Source organism: Perna viridis, chromosome 2, assembly GCF_037379345.1.
Source record: "Perna viridis isolate PV_CMFRI_1.1 ecotype Kerala chromosome 2, ASM3737934v1, whole genome shotgun sequence".
Classification (NCBI taxonomy): domain Eukaryota; kingdom Metazoa; phylum Mollusca; class Bivalvia; order Mytilida; family Mytilidae; genus Perna; species Perna viridis.
The window spans coordinates 62,958,470-62,980,982 of record NC_142446.1 but is presented as its reverse complement, the minus strand read 5'-3'; the positions used below and the strand labels follow the sequence as shown (position 1 = coordinate 62,980,982).

Below are 22,513 nucleotides of genomic sequence, written 5' to 3'. Positions count from 1 at the left end.
ACTAAAATCATACATACAAAGTAACAAAAGTAAATGAGCAACTCGGACTCCACTAAAAACTGGAAGCATGGACCAGGTGCACCGGTAGGGTAAGCGTCCTCTGCTTTTCTAGAAACACCCGCCGAGTTGCTCATAAAAAGTCAAGTCCGGGGTAGACAAACGAGGGAAGGAAAACTATGACCCGTTGAATAAATCGGTTTTCATGGTACTGATGGATACACCATAACGATCCACAAGTTAACTTCAATCTTGTAGCAACATAACCCTGTTCCAGAAGCCTATTTGTTAGAGTTCTAGCGCGATACAAAAAGTCTGTGTAGTTTCGACAAGCACTGGCATAACGTATGAGTTGTGATATGAACACTCCATACGCAGGAGCCGAAGGGATGTTGCCACAGATGAAAGGAAAGTTGACAATTCTGAATGAAAAGTCATCACGTTTGTCGTAAAGTTTGGTCAATAGTTTTCCTTTACCATCGATTTCTAAGTGTAGGTCAATATATGAAGCTGACTTCACAGTGTCTGTAGTATCCTTCATCTCAAGTTCTTTTGGGTAGATGCGATTTATTAAATCCCCGAAATTAGGATTGTTTAAAGATAATACGTCATCTATATAGCGGAAACTGAGATTGAAGGATCTAGCCAAACGATATTCTTTCTTTCTGATCAGTTCAGCTATAAAGTCAGCCTCATAAGAGTGAAGGAATAGGTCAGCAAGTATAGGAGCACAATTTGTTCCCATTGGAATGCCGACCGTTTGTTGAAAAACACGTCCACCACACTGGACAAATATGTTGTCAATTAAAAATTCCAGCATTTTGTAAACATCTTCCTCTGTATATTTGTAAGATGATTAGGAATTATTTCTTACCAAGTATGAGGAATCTCTACCAAGAACTATATATTTGTATCTAGGTGTACCATCTTTTTTTGGAAAAACAACGATGTATAATGTTTTTAAGTCGGGATTTTAACTGAGTATGGGGAATAGAAGTATACAGTGTCGAAAAATCATAGGTTTTAATGCTATTATATTCAAATAATAGTCTTGAACTGATTGTCTCCAAAAGATCTTTCGAATTTTTCAGGATCCACATTGAATTAATACCAAGTGTTGTGGTAGGACTGTAGACCCTCTTTGACAGTTGTGAGTATAGAAGTTAAAAATTTTGAAAAAGGTTTGGTGGTACATTTTGCAGATCCAGCTATGAAACGTTGTTTGTATGGATTCTTGAATGAAATTGATTTATCGTCAGCTGTCAATTATACTGTTATCAATTGTGTTCAAAGTTAGTCAAAATATATGATGCTTTTATCAGCAAAATACATCAGTTGAATCCCTTTAATCTGTTCAGTAAACAATTACGTTGACCATCGTGAGAGATTCAAATATAGTTCATTCTTTATATAGTAATTAGAAGGGATAGTGGACGATTTTGAGGTATACTCACTGATACATTACGATGTACATGGTTGATTAGATGAAATTGTTAAAGTATGTACGTTTATATATGGCAATTTCAATTGGTATTTAGTTATATTGATTGCATACGATAATGTGGACTGGTTTATTGGACAGGGGGATAAACCCATCATTTTGAATACAATGGTATGGTCGACAATTTGTAAACACTCCTTTGGCGTTAATTAACTGATTCAGTCATATGGTTAGGTCATGTGACCTGGGCATATAAAAGCCGTTGCAACCTGTAATTAGTTCTCATTTTGATCTGGTGGTCACATAGCTTACACGAAAGTCTCGCATAGCGATCGACATGGTCTAAATTGCGATATAAGTGTTATATTAAGGATACTTCTAAAGAGAAATATTATTAAGTATTGAGTAATCTTTTGGCGAGAGTCTCGCGCGAAGCGATAGACATCGTCTAGACACCATTAAGTTAATTGTGTTTTTTAATTGTTTTTAATTGTGATACTTTGCTCATTTTGTTTCAATAAATGTTCAGTTGGGTAACTCGCTGAGCATACTCAGTGAGAAGTTTCTAATAAGGGTTTAGATAAAACCTATTGAGTTGATTTTGATTTAGTTAGATTAATTTTGAGTATAGAGAATAGTTATATCATTGTGTTTATATAAATAAGTTTTACTGTGCTGACGGCGAGGACAGTTTAACTTAAGAGTGATTGAAGATCCCCAAAAGAACCCATTGAGAAATTTAGAGATGAGAAACAGTATATTTTAGTATAAACGCTCGGTACACGTGACAAATATTTGGTGGCAACGGTGGGATCTTTATTACTCTGACAGCGTTATCGTTAGGTTTAATATTAGTTTTGATTTAAAAAATTAGATTAGTATTTTAGTTAGAACTTTATATTAAAAAATATGTCATTCATAGTAAGAGATACTGAGGCTGTGGAGCAGGAAATTAGTGTGTTATATAATGAATTGTCTGAGAGTAGCAAGGTTTTACAGTCAACGCCGAAAGACAGTAGAAGTATGAGTAGAGATAGGGACTCGGGAATGTATTCTGAACAGAAGAGTAAGGTTCCACAAATCAGAGAGAAAACTCCCATTGAAAACAATGAAAGAGATACGGGAGCTGTCAACAGTGATATAATCAGAGAAAATATGAAGTCTCGACAGAAAGTGGGAGAAAGGCTGACTGATTCGAGCGTTATGAAAGAGAAGTTAAGGGAGGGTTCAAATAAATCAAGAGTGTCGGATTGCTCAGAGAGAAATAATTCAAGGAGTAGTTCTAAGGCCGTAGTGTTTAAACCATTAAGATATGATGGTACAACGTCATGGTTAGATTACGAATCACATTTTGAGATGTGTGCAATTGTGAATGAGTGGGAGTCAGAGCAGCAGGGATTATATTTAGCTGTTTACCTGAGCGGCTTGGCTCAATCGGTACACAGTGATGTGCCGTTAGACATGAGAAAGAATTATGATGTGTTCGTGAAAGCTTTAGAGGACCGTGTTTTACCAGCTAGTCAGACTGAGCTGTACCGAGTTCAAATGAGAGAGCGGAGACAGAAAGCGTCTGAATCTCTACCTGAACTTGGACAGTCGATACGTAGATTAGCAAATCTGGCATATCCATCTGCTCCGTTGGATGTGAAAGAAACTTTAGCTAAAGAGCAGTTTTAGACGCTCTTATCAGCTCTGAAATGACATTGAGGGTATAATAATCCAGGCCACAGTCTTTGTAGGAAGCGATAAGGTTTGCAGTGGAGCTTTAGGCATATGATTGAGCGGAAGGAAAAAGTTATGATCGTAGGGGATTGATCAGACAAACAGGGACTGAGAAAGATGCGGAAAGAAACGAAGAAATTGAGCTAAAGAGATGGATGAAACAGATGGAAAGTATCATAGAGAGTTTGACAGCTAAAACTGTTCAGATTGGGTCCAGACACTAACTCTGAAGCCGATAAGCCAATAACATCAAAAACGGTATGTTACAAATGTGGGCGACCAAATCACTTTGCAAATGAATGTCGGGTAAAGTGTCAAAATTGTGGTAAGTCTGGACATTACACTTCTGAATGTCGTTGTCCGCAGAAACGTTTCAAATGTAAGAAAGTAGGACATATTGCTTCGAAATGTCAAGAAAGTCAGAACCTTGATACAGAAAAGAATCAAAATAAGGCATCAATAAAAGGAATAAAGGGGTTTAATAGCAAAAACAAGGATTCAAGAATATCTTCCTTGGAAGATGCCGGGATATATGCAGAAGTTTTGGTGCAGGGTGAGAAGGCAAACTTTTTGGTTGACACAGGCGCCAGTCTGATATTAGTTTCAACGACGCTATATGATAAAAATGCACAGGAAGGTAAGCCCAAAATTGAGAGAAAGTAACCAAAATATACAGTCCGTTGGTGACACAAGTTTGATGCTGAAGGGGAAGGGTTTTTTTAGACTGTTTTAGGTAAATACATTTATGACATTGAGGCTGTAGATACTGACTTGAAGGTCGATGGTATAATAGGATTAGACTTCTTGAAGTCTTATGGATGTAGCTTAGATGTAAAGGAAGTTTTGATGATTCAAAGTGAAACTACACAATTGTATTGCAAGGGCTTTTGGGGTTGTTACCAAAGTGTTTCCACTGAAACTGTAAGTATTCCTCGAAAAAGTGAGGTCATTGTACAAGGATAGGTTTGTCATTCGAAAGCTCAGAGACTACCAGGGATGAAACCGATATTTGAAAATGATGAAAACTCTAAGGGAAGAGGCTCAATTTTAATAGTGAGGACAATTGAAAATGTAAAAGATAATGTACCTGTGAGATTGATGAATGAGTACTCTGAATCGAAAGTAGTTGATTCTTGTACAACAGTAAGAGAGTGAGGAGCAGCAACTACTGAGATGAAAGGGTAATGTGATAATCTTACTGTCATGGAAAGTAAAACAGTAGAACAAGCAAAGGAAGAAGGTGAAGTAATGTCTGAGGTGTTGGATGAAAATACAATTGAGTCATCTTTAAACACCAAGAATAAAATTGACCGATTAATTCAAGGGAGCGTGGTAAGAAAGAGGACACAAACACAATCGCTAGGCGTCAAGAAAAGAGTTAAAGGTTGGTACTGGGATAAGATCCAACACCGTGGTCGTTGTAGATGTTGGCACCCAGACTGACGACAGGTCGATGTTAAACTATGTAGGGGAGAGACATGACGTCGGTCATTCTACAGAAGGAGTGACGACTACTACTGAATATTCACAGAGAGAATATAGTTATATCATTATGTTTATATAAATAAGTTTTACTGTTCTGACGTCGAGGATAATTTAACTTAAGAGTGAATGAAGATCCCTAAAAGAACCCATTGAGAAATTTAGAAATAAGAAAAAATATGTTTTTTGATTATTGAACAAGACACTCTGTATTTCATCTCTTTTTCCCTAATCATCAACTTTGTACAAAGTAACATCGTTATACGTATTACCGAGCACCCTACAGGTGAGCATTGCTTTCTTGTCAGACAACATGGACATGCTGAAGTTCGTGATATACAGAAATCTACTACCGAGGAATATGGAACCGATACGATCGTAAAGGTAACTTGTAAGGTCAAAGGTCAATGTTATGTCAGAGTTAAGTCGGTTTCTAGTTTTTGCCGACACGGTATATACGCCCTCATATGTGCCGGATGTGTCTGTTGATAGTTCGACGCAGTTTGCTTGACTCCGAGTCTTTCTGTACCCAGTGTTTTTCTTGGACATTTTTACTAGTTAACTGTCGTTGTAGCATACGGCTCCATATGACGATTTCCCACTCGTATACCTCATTTGAACAGAGTTCGCGTTTAGCCCCTCGAACTTAGCACTCATCATACTTACGTACGACTTGGAAAACTTTGAAAAGCTGAATAGTGTCTGATATTTTCTAGCGTCTTTGTTCTTCCTAATTAATTACTGTTCTGACGTCGAGGACAACTTAAGGGTGAATGAAAATCCCTAAAAGAACCCATTGAGAAATTTAGAAATGAGAAAAAATATGTTTTAATATAAATGCTCGGTACACGTGACAATATACTTGATGTAGTGTATGCGAAGTATCAATATTTATTTATATTCGCCAATGTACTTAAAATATACTGTACTTTAATAGGTGTATGCAGAGTTATTGTAAATCTCTGCTTTCCTTGGAAGTGTTCCAGAAATTCGCAGGGATATACATGTATTTATGTTAACATCCAAATCAAATTTATAAATATTTGAAGTATTTAATAATCGAATTTAGGTGTCTAAATTATGATTTGTCGCCATTTGCGAGTTTCAAATATCATAGTCAAATTGGGCGCAACCAAAGTGCTCTACAATTAGTAACGAACTTTTTTTCATTTGTCAATCAATTTTCTTTACTTGTATCACGTGGATAATAAGCATCATTCGCTAACACAATTTCCATAACATCAACCAGTCATATTATTTTACGTAAAAAAATGCTTAAATTGCTTACATGTGTTAATGAAGTCTTCGTTTTCTATTGCTTCAGTGTTGTAAACTTTAATTTGAACATAATTATATGTGATTGCAGGCAATTTTCAGTACATATCAAAATCTTTGTCGTATTAAGTAAGGTGCATTGAGAGTTCAAATTTACATAGATTATTATCGTTGGGCCATTATAGTCATATTTGATAACATATTTGTTACTCGTACGCCATTTTACACGTGTATATTTTATGTATGCACGACGCAGTTTGCTTTATTTTACGGTTGGACACCCACCTCAGAGTTCAAACAATAAAATTATTCGTGTTAAAGAACGTTAAATTTTAAATAAACTTAAAAAAAAAAAACTATCCAATTCACATCTTGTGTCTTTCAACTCCACCCGTGACTTTATATTTCTTCAAACGCTTTATCTCGGTCTAGATCAGCCCACCAAATCGCTGTTGACATTTTTCTGTCACTGATTTGTCACTATGGATTTCAGATCCGCTCTGTCTGTCATAACTGTAATCACACTGTTTATACTTTTTAGCAGCAGAAATAATTCGCCAAAAATAAATGACGAACAACATATACCAAATCTAGATACATCTGACATAAAGAGTAATGGAGAACCATCATATATATATATATAGACCGATAGGGCTACACCTCTCCTCAACCCTTTTTAATCCGCCTATAAATATCCTCGCCTCAATGATTAACTCCGTGCAATTTAGGAAAAGGGAAAAATAACAGGCACAAAAAAACCTGGTTTCCTTTGTGGAGCAATTTCTTTTTATTTGAATTAAACCTATTGGGTGAAGTACTCAGGGGACAAAAACTGCCAGTATTGCATGATTAATCAAACATCGGTAACACAACTATGCTGCAAAATTTATTAAATAAAGATAAGTAAAGGATACATGTTACAACGGTCGAAATTGTCCTTGGAGGCCCAAACATGGTACATCATCTTAGAATTTTAGAAACTAAGTGTTTTCTCTGTATTATATGGATAGTGCTGTCTGGTAACGCGGCATATATATGTCCCACGGTTTTTCATACTCCAGGCAAATTCATAAACAAGCGTTTTGACGTACACGGACAATGGATTATTGAACAAGACACTCTGTATTTCATCTCTTTGTCCCTGATCATTAACTTTGTACAAAGTAACATCGTTATACGTATTACCGAGCACCCTACAGGTGAGCATTGCTTTCTTGTCAGACAACATGGACATGCTGAAGTTCGTGATATACAGAAATCTATTACCGAGGAATATGGGACCGATACCATCGTAAAGGTGACTTGTAAGGTCAAAGGTCAAGGTTATGTCAGAGTTAAGTCGGTTTCTAGTTTTCGCCGACACGGTATATACGCCCTCATATGTGCCGGATGTGTCTGTTGATAGTTCGACGTAGTTTGCTTGACTCCGAGTCTTTCTGTACCCAGTGCTTTTCTTGGACATTTTTACTAGTTCACTGTCGTTGTAGCATACAGCTCCACATGACGATTTTCCACTCGTATACCTCATTTGAACAGAGTTCGCGTTTAGCCCCTCGAACTTAGCACTCATCATACTTACGTACGACTTGGAAAACTTTGAAAAGCTGAATAGTGTCTGATATTTTCTAGCGTCTTTGTTCTTCCTAATTGAGTACTGGAGTTTGTCAAATTTGTTATCAACTTTTCCGGCACTTGGAAATTCAATATGGTCTCCATATAATTTGATATTATAGCTCAATATGCGGTAGAACCACAAGATTTGTCCTGTGCTCCTTTTCGCCAGGTCGTCAGATTCAGAGAACTGAACCCTAAGGTTGAATGTTACATAGCGCAGTTGTTCCGCTGGTAACGTAGAGGACAGGATGAAGACGACCAGTACATAGTCATTTTCCCAATAATGTTTTGTCGAATGGGCAAATTTGGAATGGTTGAAGAAATCTAGAAGAAAATAAAATGCAAAGGATGAAAACATTTATATTGTCACACATTTTTTGTGCTTGTGTGTCTGTATGTGTGTTTTTGTATGAATAAAATAAAAATGTGGGTTGTAAATATATTATTGTTCCACAAGGAGGAGACAATTATAAAAGGGTCATTTTTTCGGATTAAGTAAAAACTTTATCTTTTGATGCGTACTAGTATTACGTAATTTAATTACAGGGTCATAAAACATAATAGTAGATAAATGTTAATAGGAAATAGTACTGAGTGACACCCACCATCATTCCGGAATGTTTTGTTACACAATGTGTATTTGAGAGGCAACTGCCATTTGATTTTATGGGGGCTTGGGACAATTTTGAAATAAGGATAGGCGTAATCTATTATTGTCCTAATGTTTTTATTTTAATCTATACTTTAAAAAAATCGGAGCCGATCAAAAAAATTACAGGATATGTATTTCTAAAAATTAAAAATGCAGGATAGAAAATTTTATCCTAGTCCACGCTTGTTACACAATGTATATTTCACTCTACGCTTATTATACAATGTATATTTCACTCTACGCGTGTTATACAATGTAAATTTCACTCTACGCGTGTTATACAATGTTTTTACAATGTGCATTTGAATATCTCAACTTAGACATAACTAATTGTTCCAAATTGTAGTACATTGTAATTACCCTAACAAAGCTGCAACAAGACGACACTTTTCTTAGTTTGTAATTAAAATCAAAGAGTCCAGCCTGATACTATATTATGTACTTGGAGGCGTTTGTCAAAATTGTAGTATACTTGCCTTAGAGGACCGCTTAAGTGATCCCCAGTATGTTCCCCAATTAGTTACAACTAAACGTTTGGTAATTTTCCCAAATCTTTCATACATTTGCCTTACATGGAATTGCGGTCACTTTCGAACCGTTGACGAACCAATTACCATCCCATTGTGTGTCTATCAGTCTATTCTTAAGGGAAATTTTGAACGTCACCAATAAATTGTTTATGCCATTAACATGTTCCACTGTCAGCTTCTTAAGTTCACATTGTGGTTTCTGTTGGTTCTCACTGTTAAAAGCTTCATCAGGTAAAGTCTGAAAACAAAATTAACAAATCCAAATTTCTTCAGGCCATTAATTGTTAAAATACATGTAAACTGCAACTCTTTTCGTAGGGGTTCGTTTTTATTTTATTTTATTTTTGTTTGTTTGTTTTTGTTTGTCTGTTTTTACAGGTGGCTGCCAAAACATTCATTCACAGGTGCTTTAATGATAAAACGACCTGAACCGAAATTGCGCATGACTTTGAGAGAAATTAATGAGGTACAAATGTAACTATCAATTGTAAAGTTCTACCTACCCGTGTGTTCGCTTAAAAATATAGAAAACACTGCTCCAGTCATGCTAGAGGTTGTCGGTCATAATAAAGAAGCATATACGTAATAATAATGTACACTATTCAACAACATTAGCTCTTACCGTATTTATGTAAATAGTCGCATGTATTCCACAAATACACACCAACAACAAACATATAGACATTTGAATGACTTGAGCGGCCATCGTGTGTGCTTCCAACTATCTGTACAGTATATGGTGTAATTCATCCAGATTATCATTTATATTACCTTCAATCTTTATGGCTTAAAACCGGAAAGTATAATTGACTGCTTTTTAAAAATATTTTTCAGGTTTTTGACATTTCCTCTTGAAAATAATTAATGTCAAAACGACACGTCGTGACTTAGTCATTAAGACTAGTATCCCACAGATTGGACACCCGTGTACTGTTATATTTGTTTAGTACAGTACATAAAGGCTTTGATCGATACTACATCACCATATGTATTTTTTTCGCGCTCAATGGCTGATCCAGCTAGTCTACGAGATTATCGAAAGAGACCTCCTCAACGAGTGTAAACTACGAAATTACAAAGATATCATGCATCTTCACGAATGTTAATAAATCAATGCTAATTTTAACAAATTTGTTGATTAATTATCAAATTTATGTCAACCACCCAGCAAACAGATACTTGGATACAACCAAAATACTTGACAAGAATAGTTTCACGGACTGACCTGGTGCAAAACACTGCCTTCTTTTAAGATTTTTTCTTTATAAATTTCAAGAGGAAAAGGGATTTCGCATTTTCCCATTCGATATTGATTTCATTTGGTAGATGCAATTTACATGTGGCTTCTTAACTCGAATAATTCAAGTCCTCACCTCTCCGACTCACGAGGAGTAATGTAGCGATCGATAGTGAGTGGAATATAACGACTGAATTATTCGGGTTAGTGGCTTCTATAACCAACCAATGGAAATTCATTTTATGAATCTTTTGAAGTCTAAGACAACCTTTCAGTCCCTTGTCCACACATACTTAAATTATTTGATCAGAAAAAAGTAAATGTTAATTTATCTTACAAGTTCAATGATTGAAACATAATAATAAATAACTGAAAATCCAGCTATAAATTTTGTCGTGCCACAGGCACTTCAGCTTGCTTCTACCAATGGCCTCTTACTATCAAAATAATTTTAAATGTCCATAATGACCATATAGACCCTTCGAGTCCTTTTGTGCTAATTGTAAGACAGTCAATGAAGATGCATGGACACATTAAGATGCTCAATATACAGTTCCACGAGGATAATCCTTTTTTTTGTACCCAAGCCTTACCTCGTTGAAGGGTTTATTGAGCATGTGCATCAAATCACATCAAAAGGGTTTATTTGATAGTAATCAGCCATTGATAGAGACAAGTGCTTGGTTGATTGTCTCTCTTTGGCAAATACATATATTAAGTAACTGTCTTTGTTAGAATCATGCAAAATCTGAAAAATATGATACACCCAAAAAAAGGCTTCATATTTTTATTTTTGTAATTAAATTGTTTTATGGGTCTGTACTATGAGAATATGTAATTATTCATTCAAATCTGCCTGCTCTTAGGAGATAATCCACATTGAAAATATAGTAGATTCTATTGTATTTGAGCGTCATTTACAGAGTTATCTCCCTTAATTTTGAAATCTACAGTCCATTCTATGTAATTTTTATCTCCTAAGAGCACAGGTTATATGATAAACCACATGTAAATTACTGTTACTATGACATTTCAGACAAAATATCAAAAAATAAAAATATGTAGGTTTTTTTACCCATGAATCACATTTTGCATGATCCTGATCTGAAGTGCTTTTTAAAATGTCATGTTACCTGGAGTAATTCCACGAATGTTACATTTAATATCAATGGTCATTTACTACCAAATAAGAGTATTGTCACATTTTGTATACATTTTGTACAGGTTTATAGTAAACGACTGTTGAGAGAAACAAGTGCTTGTTGGCAAAATTAATTCAAAATTGGCACAAGTACTGGTGTGCAGCATTATTCTGACATCCAAATTTTCTGACAAACCATTTTTCCTGTAGCCAATTACCTTGACTAATCAATATTGATCCCTGATGTGTTTTGCAACAAAGGGGTAGTTCGAATTACCGAAAGTTGTTTCGCCCTGATTGGTGAGTGGTTTCGCCCTTATTAATTAACAGGTAAATGATTGATGTTTTAATAAGTAAAAGGTATTGTTATTCATGATAAACTAATGAGTACTCTAAAGAAAAATAAAAGAAACCGTTAAAAAAATCATGTTGGCAGAAAAAAAGTAATTAATCCTAATGAAGGAGCAATTAGGTATTTTATTGAAATTTTGATAGGTTTTTCAATTGTTAGGAAAATAACGGACATTGTTATTACGGAAATATTCTTCAAACAGTAATTGACAATAGATGTTATTTTCAGCTTTAACTCAGCTTGCAACCTTTTGATCTCCAAACAATTGCCGAAAATGTATAAGACATAAGTTCGAACTGGCATATTCATTCTTGAATTCGCATCTTGACATGTCTTTATGGCAGACAACTTGTGTATTTCTTGTAACCAAACAGTCCGACCTGGTCAACATGCCATCACTTGTGATGCATGTAACAGATGGCAGCACCATACATGTGATACAGGTAGAGAGTGCTTTATCAAATTTAGAATATCATTTTTTTTTATTTAAAAAAAATCTAAAATTCTTACATCAAAGTTCTTTCATAGTCTTTCCACAATTTTCTTTCAATCGTTTAGTTAAAGTATTTATTTAAAATTCTTATAGAAAAGTTACATTTATAGTTATATTCAAATTTTATCATTTTCTCTTTACTTATTCAATTAAAGTATTTATTTTAAAATCATTATAGAAAAGTTGCATTTATAAAAGCAATTACATTTATTTTAAATAGTTCTTTTTTATTTCTTATATAAAAGTATAAAAAAAAAATATAATCATAGCTTTTCATTTATTTTTTTACTTATTTACTTATTTCAAGTATTTATGTAAAATTCTTATAACAAAGTTACATTAACAGCCTTATATTTATTGTCTCTCTCTTTTTTTAGGCATTTCATCCAGGCAGTACCACCAGGCCCGTAACAACCAGTTGAAGTTACACATCATCTGCAGACCATGTGAAGACAACAACTGGCCAGCTGAACCTGAAGAAGACCCTGCTCGGCCACAACCTGCCCAGCCAGAACCAGAACCCATGCAGGTCGACAACCCTATAGACGCCAGCTTTGACCACAGAGTAGCAGATGACGTAGAAGAACCACAGGACACGTGAGTTTATATAAAAATTTGTAAATATTTCATCATGTTCAATGTTTTAGTTAAAATTTTAAACTTGTCCTTTTATTTCTTTTATCTTGTGAAATCTTTATTCATTATAGATTTTACATTGCTTTAATTTTCTTACAGATCCCTTAATGCAGAACCTGATCTCCCAGATGACATATACTACCAGAGGAGCCAGTGGTGTACAGAGTTCTAGAGAAGGGCAGCAAACGCGGTGGCAGACTCCTTGTATCCAGTAATGGTTATTCTTATCTAGGGGGTTTTCACCAAACCCAAGGGGGATTTCAACTTTTTCTAGGGGGATTTCGGTAATTCGAAGTTCCGGCAACGAAGTACCAACAGAACAAACCAGCTGCTCACATGAACCTGTGTGGATTACCCATCGGTCTAATTAATGACCTCTTTGTAATGTTCACAGGGTTCTGTATTGTAAGCTGTCTGCAATCTTAGACCTGAGATTTAAGCAAGATATAAAAATCCTGCTTTTTCACTTGAGACAGGATTTGATTACTAACTAGATTGAAAAAAAAAGAGATATTATTTTTAACAGGGACTTTAATATACACTTCCTGCATGTAAAAACCGCTGGTGAATTTCATATGAAACTATATTTTTCCATTTCTGAACTTTTTACTGCCATTTCAAACATAAATGATGAAGTTCCTTTCACGGATGAAGTTTTTTTTTTTATACAGAAAGAAGTTAAAGACATTTTGATGTTAAGTAGTGAATGTAAAATTGACCATCATTCGATTAAACACGGACTTCAATTCCTTTATTTCCCTTTTCAAGCTTGTCTGCAACAATTGAAAACCTTTATGTGAGCTCAATAAATTTTCATTTTGCACTAGTACAAATATAATTGAAATTTGTGATTTCTAAATTTTGACTACCTTGGAATAACTACTGCCAAATTAATTCAACTTTAACCTTTTACAACTGTGTCCAGCTGTTGAGACCATGTTTGTCGGCTGAAGGGCTCATCAAATGCAGTGCCAAAGCAGAGGTTTCAATAAAGCACACCTGTACAAAAATTAAAGTTACTTATATGTGTAATATCAGACGCGTAGCTGAGGCCAAATTGAAGTATAGGCAAAATTACGGCAGGTCCAGGGCAGAGCCCTGGTAGGGGGTCCAGGGGGGGCAAAGCCCCCCCCCGAAGGTACGAGGAGATAGCGTTTTAGAGCATCATTTATGCTTCTCCTGGATGTATTTTATCTCCAAAAAAAATTTAAAAAATTGGCAAAAGCTTTTTTGCCTAATGGCAGCTACGCGCCTGACTATCAGGATAATTTTCATGATTTTTTTTACAAAGCCTGATGTTAGTTTGCTGCTATACTTTGAACATATGTTGTACCAGTAATACAGTTTTATTGAGATATATTAACAGAACTAAATTGGTCTTTCCCTTTTTAACTAGTATCAAAAAAGGTTTACACTGCTGTTTTGATATTTTTATATATGTTTAATGCTGATGTTCAATGCCATTAGATAATAGAAATTGACAGACCTTTATCAATTTGAATACAGGTACATGTATTTTGCACAATAATTCATCCAAACTGTAAAAGAGAAATATTCAACCTAACGCTGATGTAGAAATTTTTATAGATTTAAATAGAGTACACAGTGACCTTTCTGACCAAATGTTATTTATAGTGAAATAGTATACCTTAATGAGACATCATGTGGACTTAGTCTCATAAAATTAAACAAAGTACAAAATCAGATTTTTTAGCTGTCATTGGTAATTTTTCCCTAAAAAAGTAAGAAATTAACATTTTCTACTAACCACAAACTGGAACAATCCTCTGGACTGTCTATGATATAATGTATTTGTCATTTCTTTTTATTATTACAGAATTCTTGTATAGCACATTATCTAAGAGTAATCAAGGGAACCAAGGTTATAGCGGAAATCGAAAGAATGTAATCCAGGGACAAAGACCAGACATGGAAAACGGACATACACAACAAAGAACATAAAGAAACTAAAATCATACATACAAAGTAACAAAAGTAAATGAGCAACTCAGACTCCACTAAAAACTGGGAGCATGGACCAGGTGCACCGGTAGGGTAAGCGTCCTCTGCTTTTCTAGAAACACCCGCCGAGTTGCTCATAAAAAGTCAAGTCCGGGGTAGACAAACGAGGGAAGGAAAACTATGACCCGTTGAATAAATCAGTTTTCATGGTGCTGATGGATACACCATAATGATCCACGAGTTCATGATGACGACCATAAAACTTCTGTAGTGATGACTTCAATCTTGTAGCAACATAACTCTGTTCCAGAAGCCTATTTGTTAGAGTTCTAGCGCGATATACAATTACTTTAAAATAGGTACTTTACATGTACAATACATATGCATTACATTTACAATATACATGTACCAATATTCAAATAAAGTATTGAAAACAGTATCATACATAAAAATATTGAGTACTATTACAAAGTATTTATATTGAAATGCCTTTTTAATTCTTACCAAACAACTGATAAACATAATTTACTCTATAAAACTAGATAAGTAAGGGTCCATCAGGATGGATGAGGACATACAAAGGCCACAAACTCAGTTGGAAGAATGGCTGGCAGAGGTATCACATAGAATGTTCCTCAATATATACAGAAACCAGTGGAGGTTGAAAACTTGGCCAGAGATGATAGATAGAGCTTTGTGTGACCTGAAGAACAAAAATGCGGGTGAATATATCAGTTCAAAATATATGTATGCTCTGAAACATAAATGACTCAAATTGGTTCTGTCCGAAGTGACATATTTGGAAATAAAATATGCAGATAGGAATTGATTAAATTAAGTTTTAAAGCAGGCACGCATGTCTGTTATAAACAATGTAGGAAGCTGTGCATACTCCCATTGCGATATAGCAACTTGAACTTGCATTATCCAACAACTAAGTCAAATGTTATTTGAGTACAGATAGCCATGTGAGCCGTCTTCCATAGCCTTAAGGAGGTAGACCTAGAGTAAGGGACACAACTCTTAAAAATCAATGGAACATTTGTATTCCATGTATTCACCATTTTACATCAATTTTGTATAAGCATCAAAGTAACTTGGACTGATTTCATTCTGTTTCAAGGGAAAGCTTGAAAGGCTTTGATGAAATTGAATATGATACACAAATTATGTCCCTTACCCTAGATCTACCTCCTCAGATCATTTTTACCAATTAAAATGTCTGCTGTCCAATCTGCAGCTGATAAAAGGGGTGGGGTCATTAAGATCTTTTTCAAGCCCAATGTTATAGAATATTTTCCGAAATTGTGATCCAAAGTTCGTTTCCCACTGAAGTATTTCACAAGATCTTATTTAAATGTAATAAAGCACATTTTGTATTCTGATGAAGCCAATGCATTCTAATTGTACATCTTTTTTAAAGATAATTTGTTAAACTTGAATTTTAATTTCTCCACCTTTCACAGTGGAGTAAACATTTTCCTCCACTGCAACTCAATTGTGGCCAAAGTATAAACTAAGATACAATTGCATGCTTCATCTAAATACTTTTTAATTATTTTTCTGTGTAAAACAGAAGCGTTTTTAAACTTTAAGGAGGTAGACCTAGTGTATGGGACACAACTCTTACAAATCATTGGAACGTTTGTATTCAGCATTTGACATCAATCTCATGTAAGCATCAAAGTAACTTGGATTGATTTTATTCTGTTTCAAATAAAAGCTTGATAGGTTTTGGTGAAACTAAATATGATTCAAACATATCATTGATTTCAAGAGTTAAGTCCCTTTCCCTAGGTCTACCTCCTTAAGAAACATGTAATATATAAAATGTTATGAAGGAGTAGACATATTTTGGGTTGGTGACTCCACTGTTTGGGTGGAGACTGACTCCATGTCCACTCACATTCTATCCATTGTGGAAAGTGGAGAAATTAATTTCTTTTTTTGTTGAAATAACTAAGGAGTTAAATATATATAAGTCTAATATATAAAAATATTTACAAACACTGTTATAAGAAATTATACAAAATAGGAAGAACTTAATATTTTTTGTTAATTCCGTGTTTTACGCCCACACGTATTTAGCTCCTTAGTTATTTCAACAAAAAAAGAAATTAATTTCTCCACTTTCCACAATGGAGAGAATGTGAGTGGACATGGAGTCACGGTCTCCACCCAACACAGTGGAGTCACCAACTCGACAGTAAGGTTTGAGCAGTCTTTGATATGCTTCTTCAATTGCTTTCCTACGAGCTGGATTTTCACTACCTGCAGAACCAGTTCCCACAACTACATCAAAGATTTTATATTTGCAGAGGCACATACCGTCTATTTTTAGTTTATAGTTTAGTATTCAACATTAACACATAACGTGTGTCTATAGCACAATGTTCAAGATCTTTGTTACTGTGGGTAAAATTTTTTGTAACATGAATCTTCTTTTTTCCATCTTTTTATGGAATAACATAGAGACGACAAGCATGTACCAAAATGTATGCTCTAAATTGAAGCAACCAAATAATATTGCATGAAAGGTCACATGGGCCTATATAATGCAATGAGGAAACAGCCATGAAATAACCAAAACACTAAAACCAATATTGCATGGGTAAGCTCCTCCTCTTTGGGAAAAGATTACGCCTACAAAAAAGCACACATACAAATGTCAATTTTATTAGGTTTCAACTGGTTATGGAGTTTTGAGACTTGTTGTATGCCTACATATTGTAGAAAATTGTAAATATGGAAAAATAAATAGATTTTTTTTACATTTGGGCCAAAAAAGGGGGTCCATGCCCCGAATAGTTGTGTTTAAAAGCCTTCAAAAAGACAATTAGCGTAAATCAGTCTAATTCAATTAAAAAATACATACCTGAGAGAGAACCAAATCATCGCTTTGTACATTTTCAATGTCAAGCCAATCTGGTAGAGAGAATGCGTCCGCCATACTGCCTACTGTGCGGGTTATTAGATTTTCCCGCCAAACGTTATTTTTTTCTGCACGGACTGTCATGGGCGTGTCATTCATGTTACAAATCATTTATAGCAACGCCTTCCTCGTTAGCCAAATAAACTTCTCACGCTGCGCGTTCGAAAGTTTATTTGTCTAACTCGGAATACTATGCTATAAATATAACATATTCACCTGATTAGGTAGTGAGTTGTGTTCACAGACCATTTACTTTCATACACACTCAGTTTATTTAAGGCACTAAAGAAGGTCATTTGTTGACTGAAAATTTTGCCCATTATATATTTTATTATAGTGTGTTAACATCTTTATCGGTATGGTAAGTCCTTGATATTCAATATTTAGAAATGCATTGCACGAATTTGACATTTGATTTTTAGACATGCATTGTTTGACATGACCTTTTAATTATTTTTCTGTATAAAACAGAAGCGTTTTTAAACTTTAAGGAGGTAGACCTAGTGTATGGGACACAACTCTTACAAATCATTGGAACGTTTGTATTCAGCATTTGACATCAATCTCATGTAAGCATCAAAGTAACTTGGATTGGTTTTATTCTGTTTCAAATAAAAGCTTGATAGGCTTTTGTGAAACTAAATGTGATTCAAACATATCATTGATTTCAAGAGTTAAGTCCCTTTCCCTAGGTCTACCTCCTTAAGAAACATGTAATCTTTAGACATGGTTTGTAAGTCCTTGACCTTTTACCTTTACACATGGTTTGTAAGTCCTTAACTTTTGACTTAAAGACATTCATTAAAAGTCCTTGACTTAGATATTTTGATGTGCTAGTTAGTGTTTGACCTTTGATCTTATTATCAAATACATTTGTACATGAAATACAACTTTACGAACTAATACAATTTACCTTTATTAATGGATAATAAATTAATTATAGTACGTGTAAAAAATTTTATGACAAATTTTACTGTACATAAGAAAATACACCTCAGTTTCAGAAACAAAACTAAGAATGAAATAAAACAATAAATTTAAAGATTACATGTATCACCAAAAAAAAATATCCTCAGTGTTGTTAATGTTTATAATTAGCACAATTTTTTCTTCTACAGTTTACATGTAAAGTAAAGGTTGAAGGTCACTAAACGGCTGTTGTAACCTCTGACCAGAAAGTTAAAGCCAAAACGATAGCATGTGAGATGTCCCTGGAGTTCCTTTCACAGTTCTGTTGGACTCTATACATCAATCGGAAAATCTAGTCTGCTGATACTGACAACCAGTGCAGAGATTGGATAGAATCAGAAATAGAAAGTTTAAGTATGTTTGTGTATTCCTTGTAAGAATTAGGCAAATGTATAGGATAAAAAATGGAAGGATTTTAAGTATGTCTGTAGTGCTTTTCCTAATAAGAATTAGGTAAACGTTTAGGATAAGAAATAGAAAGATTAAGTATATATTATGTAGTGCTATTCCATGTAAGAACCTGGCAAATGGATGGAATTAGAAATAAAAAGATTAAGTATTTCTGTAGAGCCATTAAATGTTAGAATTCAGCAAATTCACTTTATACATGTATGATAGCTCATGCGTTTAGAAAACCCAAATTGTTGTCATGAGAAAAAATACAGTAAATAGCTTCTTAGCTATTTTGTGATTTTAAATTTTTCTACGCTCAGTATTGTGAAAGGATAATTGTCAACCCACTTTGGTGATGGGCGACATATTTTTTTTGTCATCTGTCTGTCTGTCACACTTTTAAGCACTTCTCCTCAAAAACTACTGCACCAAATTTCACAAAACTTTGTAGGTAGAAAGGAAATGATATGTTGTGCATTTAACTAAGAAATTATGATTCACTGCATTTTATGAGAGTTATACACCTTGAACAGTTATACACCTTGAACTTTGGAATGTTGAGGAGCATACATTTTTGTTGGGAAAAAAACTTAATTAAATTAAACAAGGAATACTTGTGTGTTTGTCAGTATCAGCAATGTTTACATTTAAAGATTCCCTGTATTTTCTACAAATTTTGCCTACAGTTTTTCTACAAATGTATATAGTTATTACCTACATGTATGTTAAAATCACTCAATTCAGGATTCTACATTCATTTTCATAGAATAAGGTAAAAAATTACATATAGTCATCAAGAAGCATTAACAAGTCTACAATGTAAACATCATCCATAAACACACTTATAATTAGTCTGATTTTAACTTATTGATTTTCTATCATTGTTAACCTGTATGTATATAGCTGCTAGACTAGCCAAAACAATTTAAGTACCAGTCCATGTAAAATTCAGACACTGTCCGAATCAAAGTGCTTCATGGTGAAGAAAAATCTGCCAAACAAACAATGTTTTTTTCAATTTACATTTGCAATATTTTATGTAACAATTTTCCTTTCAGATAATTCAGATTTGCACTTTTGAGAAAATCATACATTTATCTCCCACTTAAATCAAACCAAATCAAGAACAGTAACTCTTGCAAAGTGACAATTTTATGTACAATCTATGTAATTTTTTTAACTCAAAAGCATGAAAATCAAATGAGAATCTAAGACTGTTGATGTGATCAGTAACTGTTTCTGAACAAGAAATAAAAGTGAGTTCTGTGGGTTTTTGACATGTATCCTGTCTGGATTTTATAAAGATTGCTGCTTAAAAAGTCAATTCGTTAATGTCTAATAAATGAAAGTTCTGGTGTTGTTTTTGTGGGTTTTTTTTAAAGATTATGTCCTCTACAATTTAGTTCTGTAATATGAATATCATCCAATTACAATAACATTATTTTTTTTACAGAATACACTCAGCATAATTTTAATTTTTCATTGTAGAAAAAGAGGGTCATGGGAGTAAACCACATACCAATACCAAAGAACACCAACATGAGATTTCTTCGAAAGAAAGACCTCAATGTTCAATCACCAGGATTCAAAAACCAGTTTGAAGAAGCTGTACAGAAAATGTTGAATGATGTTGTAGACAATCAGGAAAATATAACCCTGCAAGATTTCCCTTGTCCTGAATCAAAACGAATAAGAAAAATAACAAAAGTATATAAAACTCTTCTTGTTGAGGAGAAGAATGAGACAGATGATATAAGAAAGAATCCAAGCCTGGTGATTCGTTATATGGGAGAGGGGACTGGGATGTTGATAAGTATTGGAACAAATGGTAGGTACTCGTTGAAATGTCCGAGAGGGGAAGATCCCAACATTCAAACTAGTAAGCATGGGTCAGCTATTTCAGGAACCAGTGATACTAGTGATAATTCTGATAACAAGTTTACACCTTTACAATCAGGAAGTGAATTGGGGCTTCATCAGGAGCTTGGTAATACCAAGTCCTCCACCTATTATCATAAACTGACTGGCAATCTTAATGATAGTTATGATGTTGCTGGGACAGAGGAGGATTATAGTTACTGTGGGTATGAAAATCATACAAAATGTCCTTACCCGACTGACAATAATACTGGTTGTTATGGTAACTCTTCAGCAGGATTAGAACAGGATTACAGTTACAATAGCTATGATAGTCATCCTAAATGGAATTACCCTGTCAATTATTATTATGAAGGCTCTGTTGAGGCAACAGCAGAAACTGGCCAAAATTACAGTTATAGTGGTTATGTACATGATTAAAAAAATCATTACCATCCTGACAATTATAATGAAGGTTATGTTGAATATGACTCTCCATTACCAAAAAGGCCAAGACATTATGACAGTTTTGAAGACTCAAGGTATTCAGATGTTTCAGCTCATGCCAATAGACTAGATTATCATGACAGATCATTTTCTAGGCCCTCAGGTCCAGTTTATACATCTCATTCTCACAGGCCTCGATTCCCACAAGTTGGTCCCCTAGACTAGTACATGGTTCACAATGAGCTGTATATGGGGGACCAAGACAGGGAGGTGGTGCACCAAGATTAAGGCTTTGGCCACCACAACAGGGCTTTCACAGATAATATTGATCAATTGAGTGCACCATATTAATACAAGAATGACATTGGGTTTCTTACTGACACCTGAAATTGTAATAAAAGGATATTTTGAAATGTCACTTATCAAAATGCATCCAAGTCTTCTTTTCAGGATCATGTACATCTTACAAACTTTTTCAGTTAAAATCCATATAAACTACACACACTGCCTTCATGGTACAGAAAGAAGGCAAATTAACCAGATGCCTTTAATTTTATTGCTCCTCATAATTATATACTTCACTTTTTACTTAACCCATGATCCATTATGGTTCAGATCAGACAGCCCCGTGTAGGTCCGGGTGTTAAAAGAATAGGCCTGCAGCAGCGCCAAGCTTGTCGTATAAGGCGACTAAATAGTGCTCAGAAACCTAGCCGGGGGCTAGGCACTCTGCCCACAGAGCAACTGAGATGTGTGCCCCAGGTGGTGGAATGGGGTACCCCTGGCGTGTTGCATGCTGGGGTTGTCAGGCTATAATACGGAAAACCTGACCGCAAACCATAGTGGTGCACCGTGTTGGGAAAGATGCCACGTTCCTCGCACGTTAAAGAACCCTGCTGTGGTATTCGATAGGAGTAGGAACCTTTGCGCTCCGCCACAGGAGGCTAAATTGCCCGACCTTACCCATCCGCCCTTTTTCCAGTGGCAATCAAAATTTGTCGATCCTATTATCCTTGTGACCCATCCTTTTTTTTCATTTCATGTTCATTTTACCATCCATTTCATGTGCATTGTCTGAATATAGCTGAAATATTGCTGCTTGGACGTTAAACCCCAACAAACAAACAAACAAATCAGATCAGACAGATATGTATTTTTGAGAAAAAATGACACATTCATTTTCTCACATAAGGTTCATTATTACCTTTTGACAAATATGGCATCAATTTCACCACAAATTTCCTTCTGACTGCAAGCAAAACTGTATCTAGAAGAATCATAAGGCATAGGATCACATAGATATTAGAAAGTTGCATGCATTTTATGAAAATTGGCCTGACTTGTGCTGTTTTGATTTAGTCAATTCTGCAGAGAGGGTGAA

The 22,513-nt window shown here is 34.8% G+C and overlaps 1 protein-coding gene across 1 annotated transcript; it reads right to left on the bottom strand.

Moving 5' to 3' along the window:
* Positions 1-6,790: 6,790 nt before the first annotated feature.
* LOC148626402 (uncharacterized) lies at positions 6,791-9,631 on the bottom strand. Its single transcript, XM_088570364.1, has 3 exons — positions 9,336-9,631; positions 8,756-8,951; positions 6,791-7,855 (listed from the first exon to the last, which is right to left on the bottom strand). The coding sequence occupies exons 1-3, from the start codon at positions 9,417-9,419 to the stop codon at positions 6,891-6,893; spliced, it is 1,245 nt and encodes a 414-aa protein (XP_088426490.1). The 5' UTR covers positions 9,420-9,631; the 3' UTR covers positions 6,791-6,890.
* Positions 9,632-22,513: the final 12,882 nt, after the last annotated feature.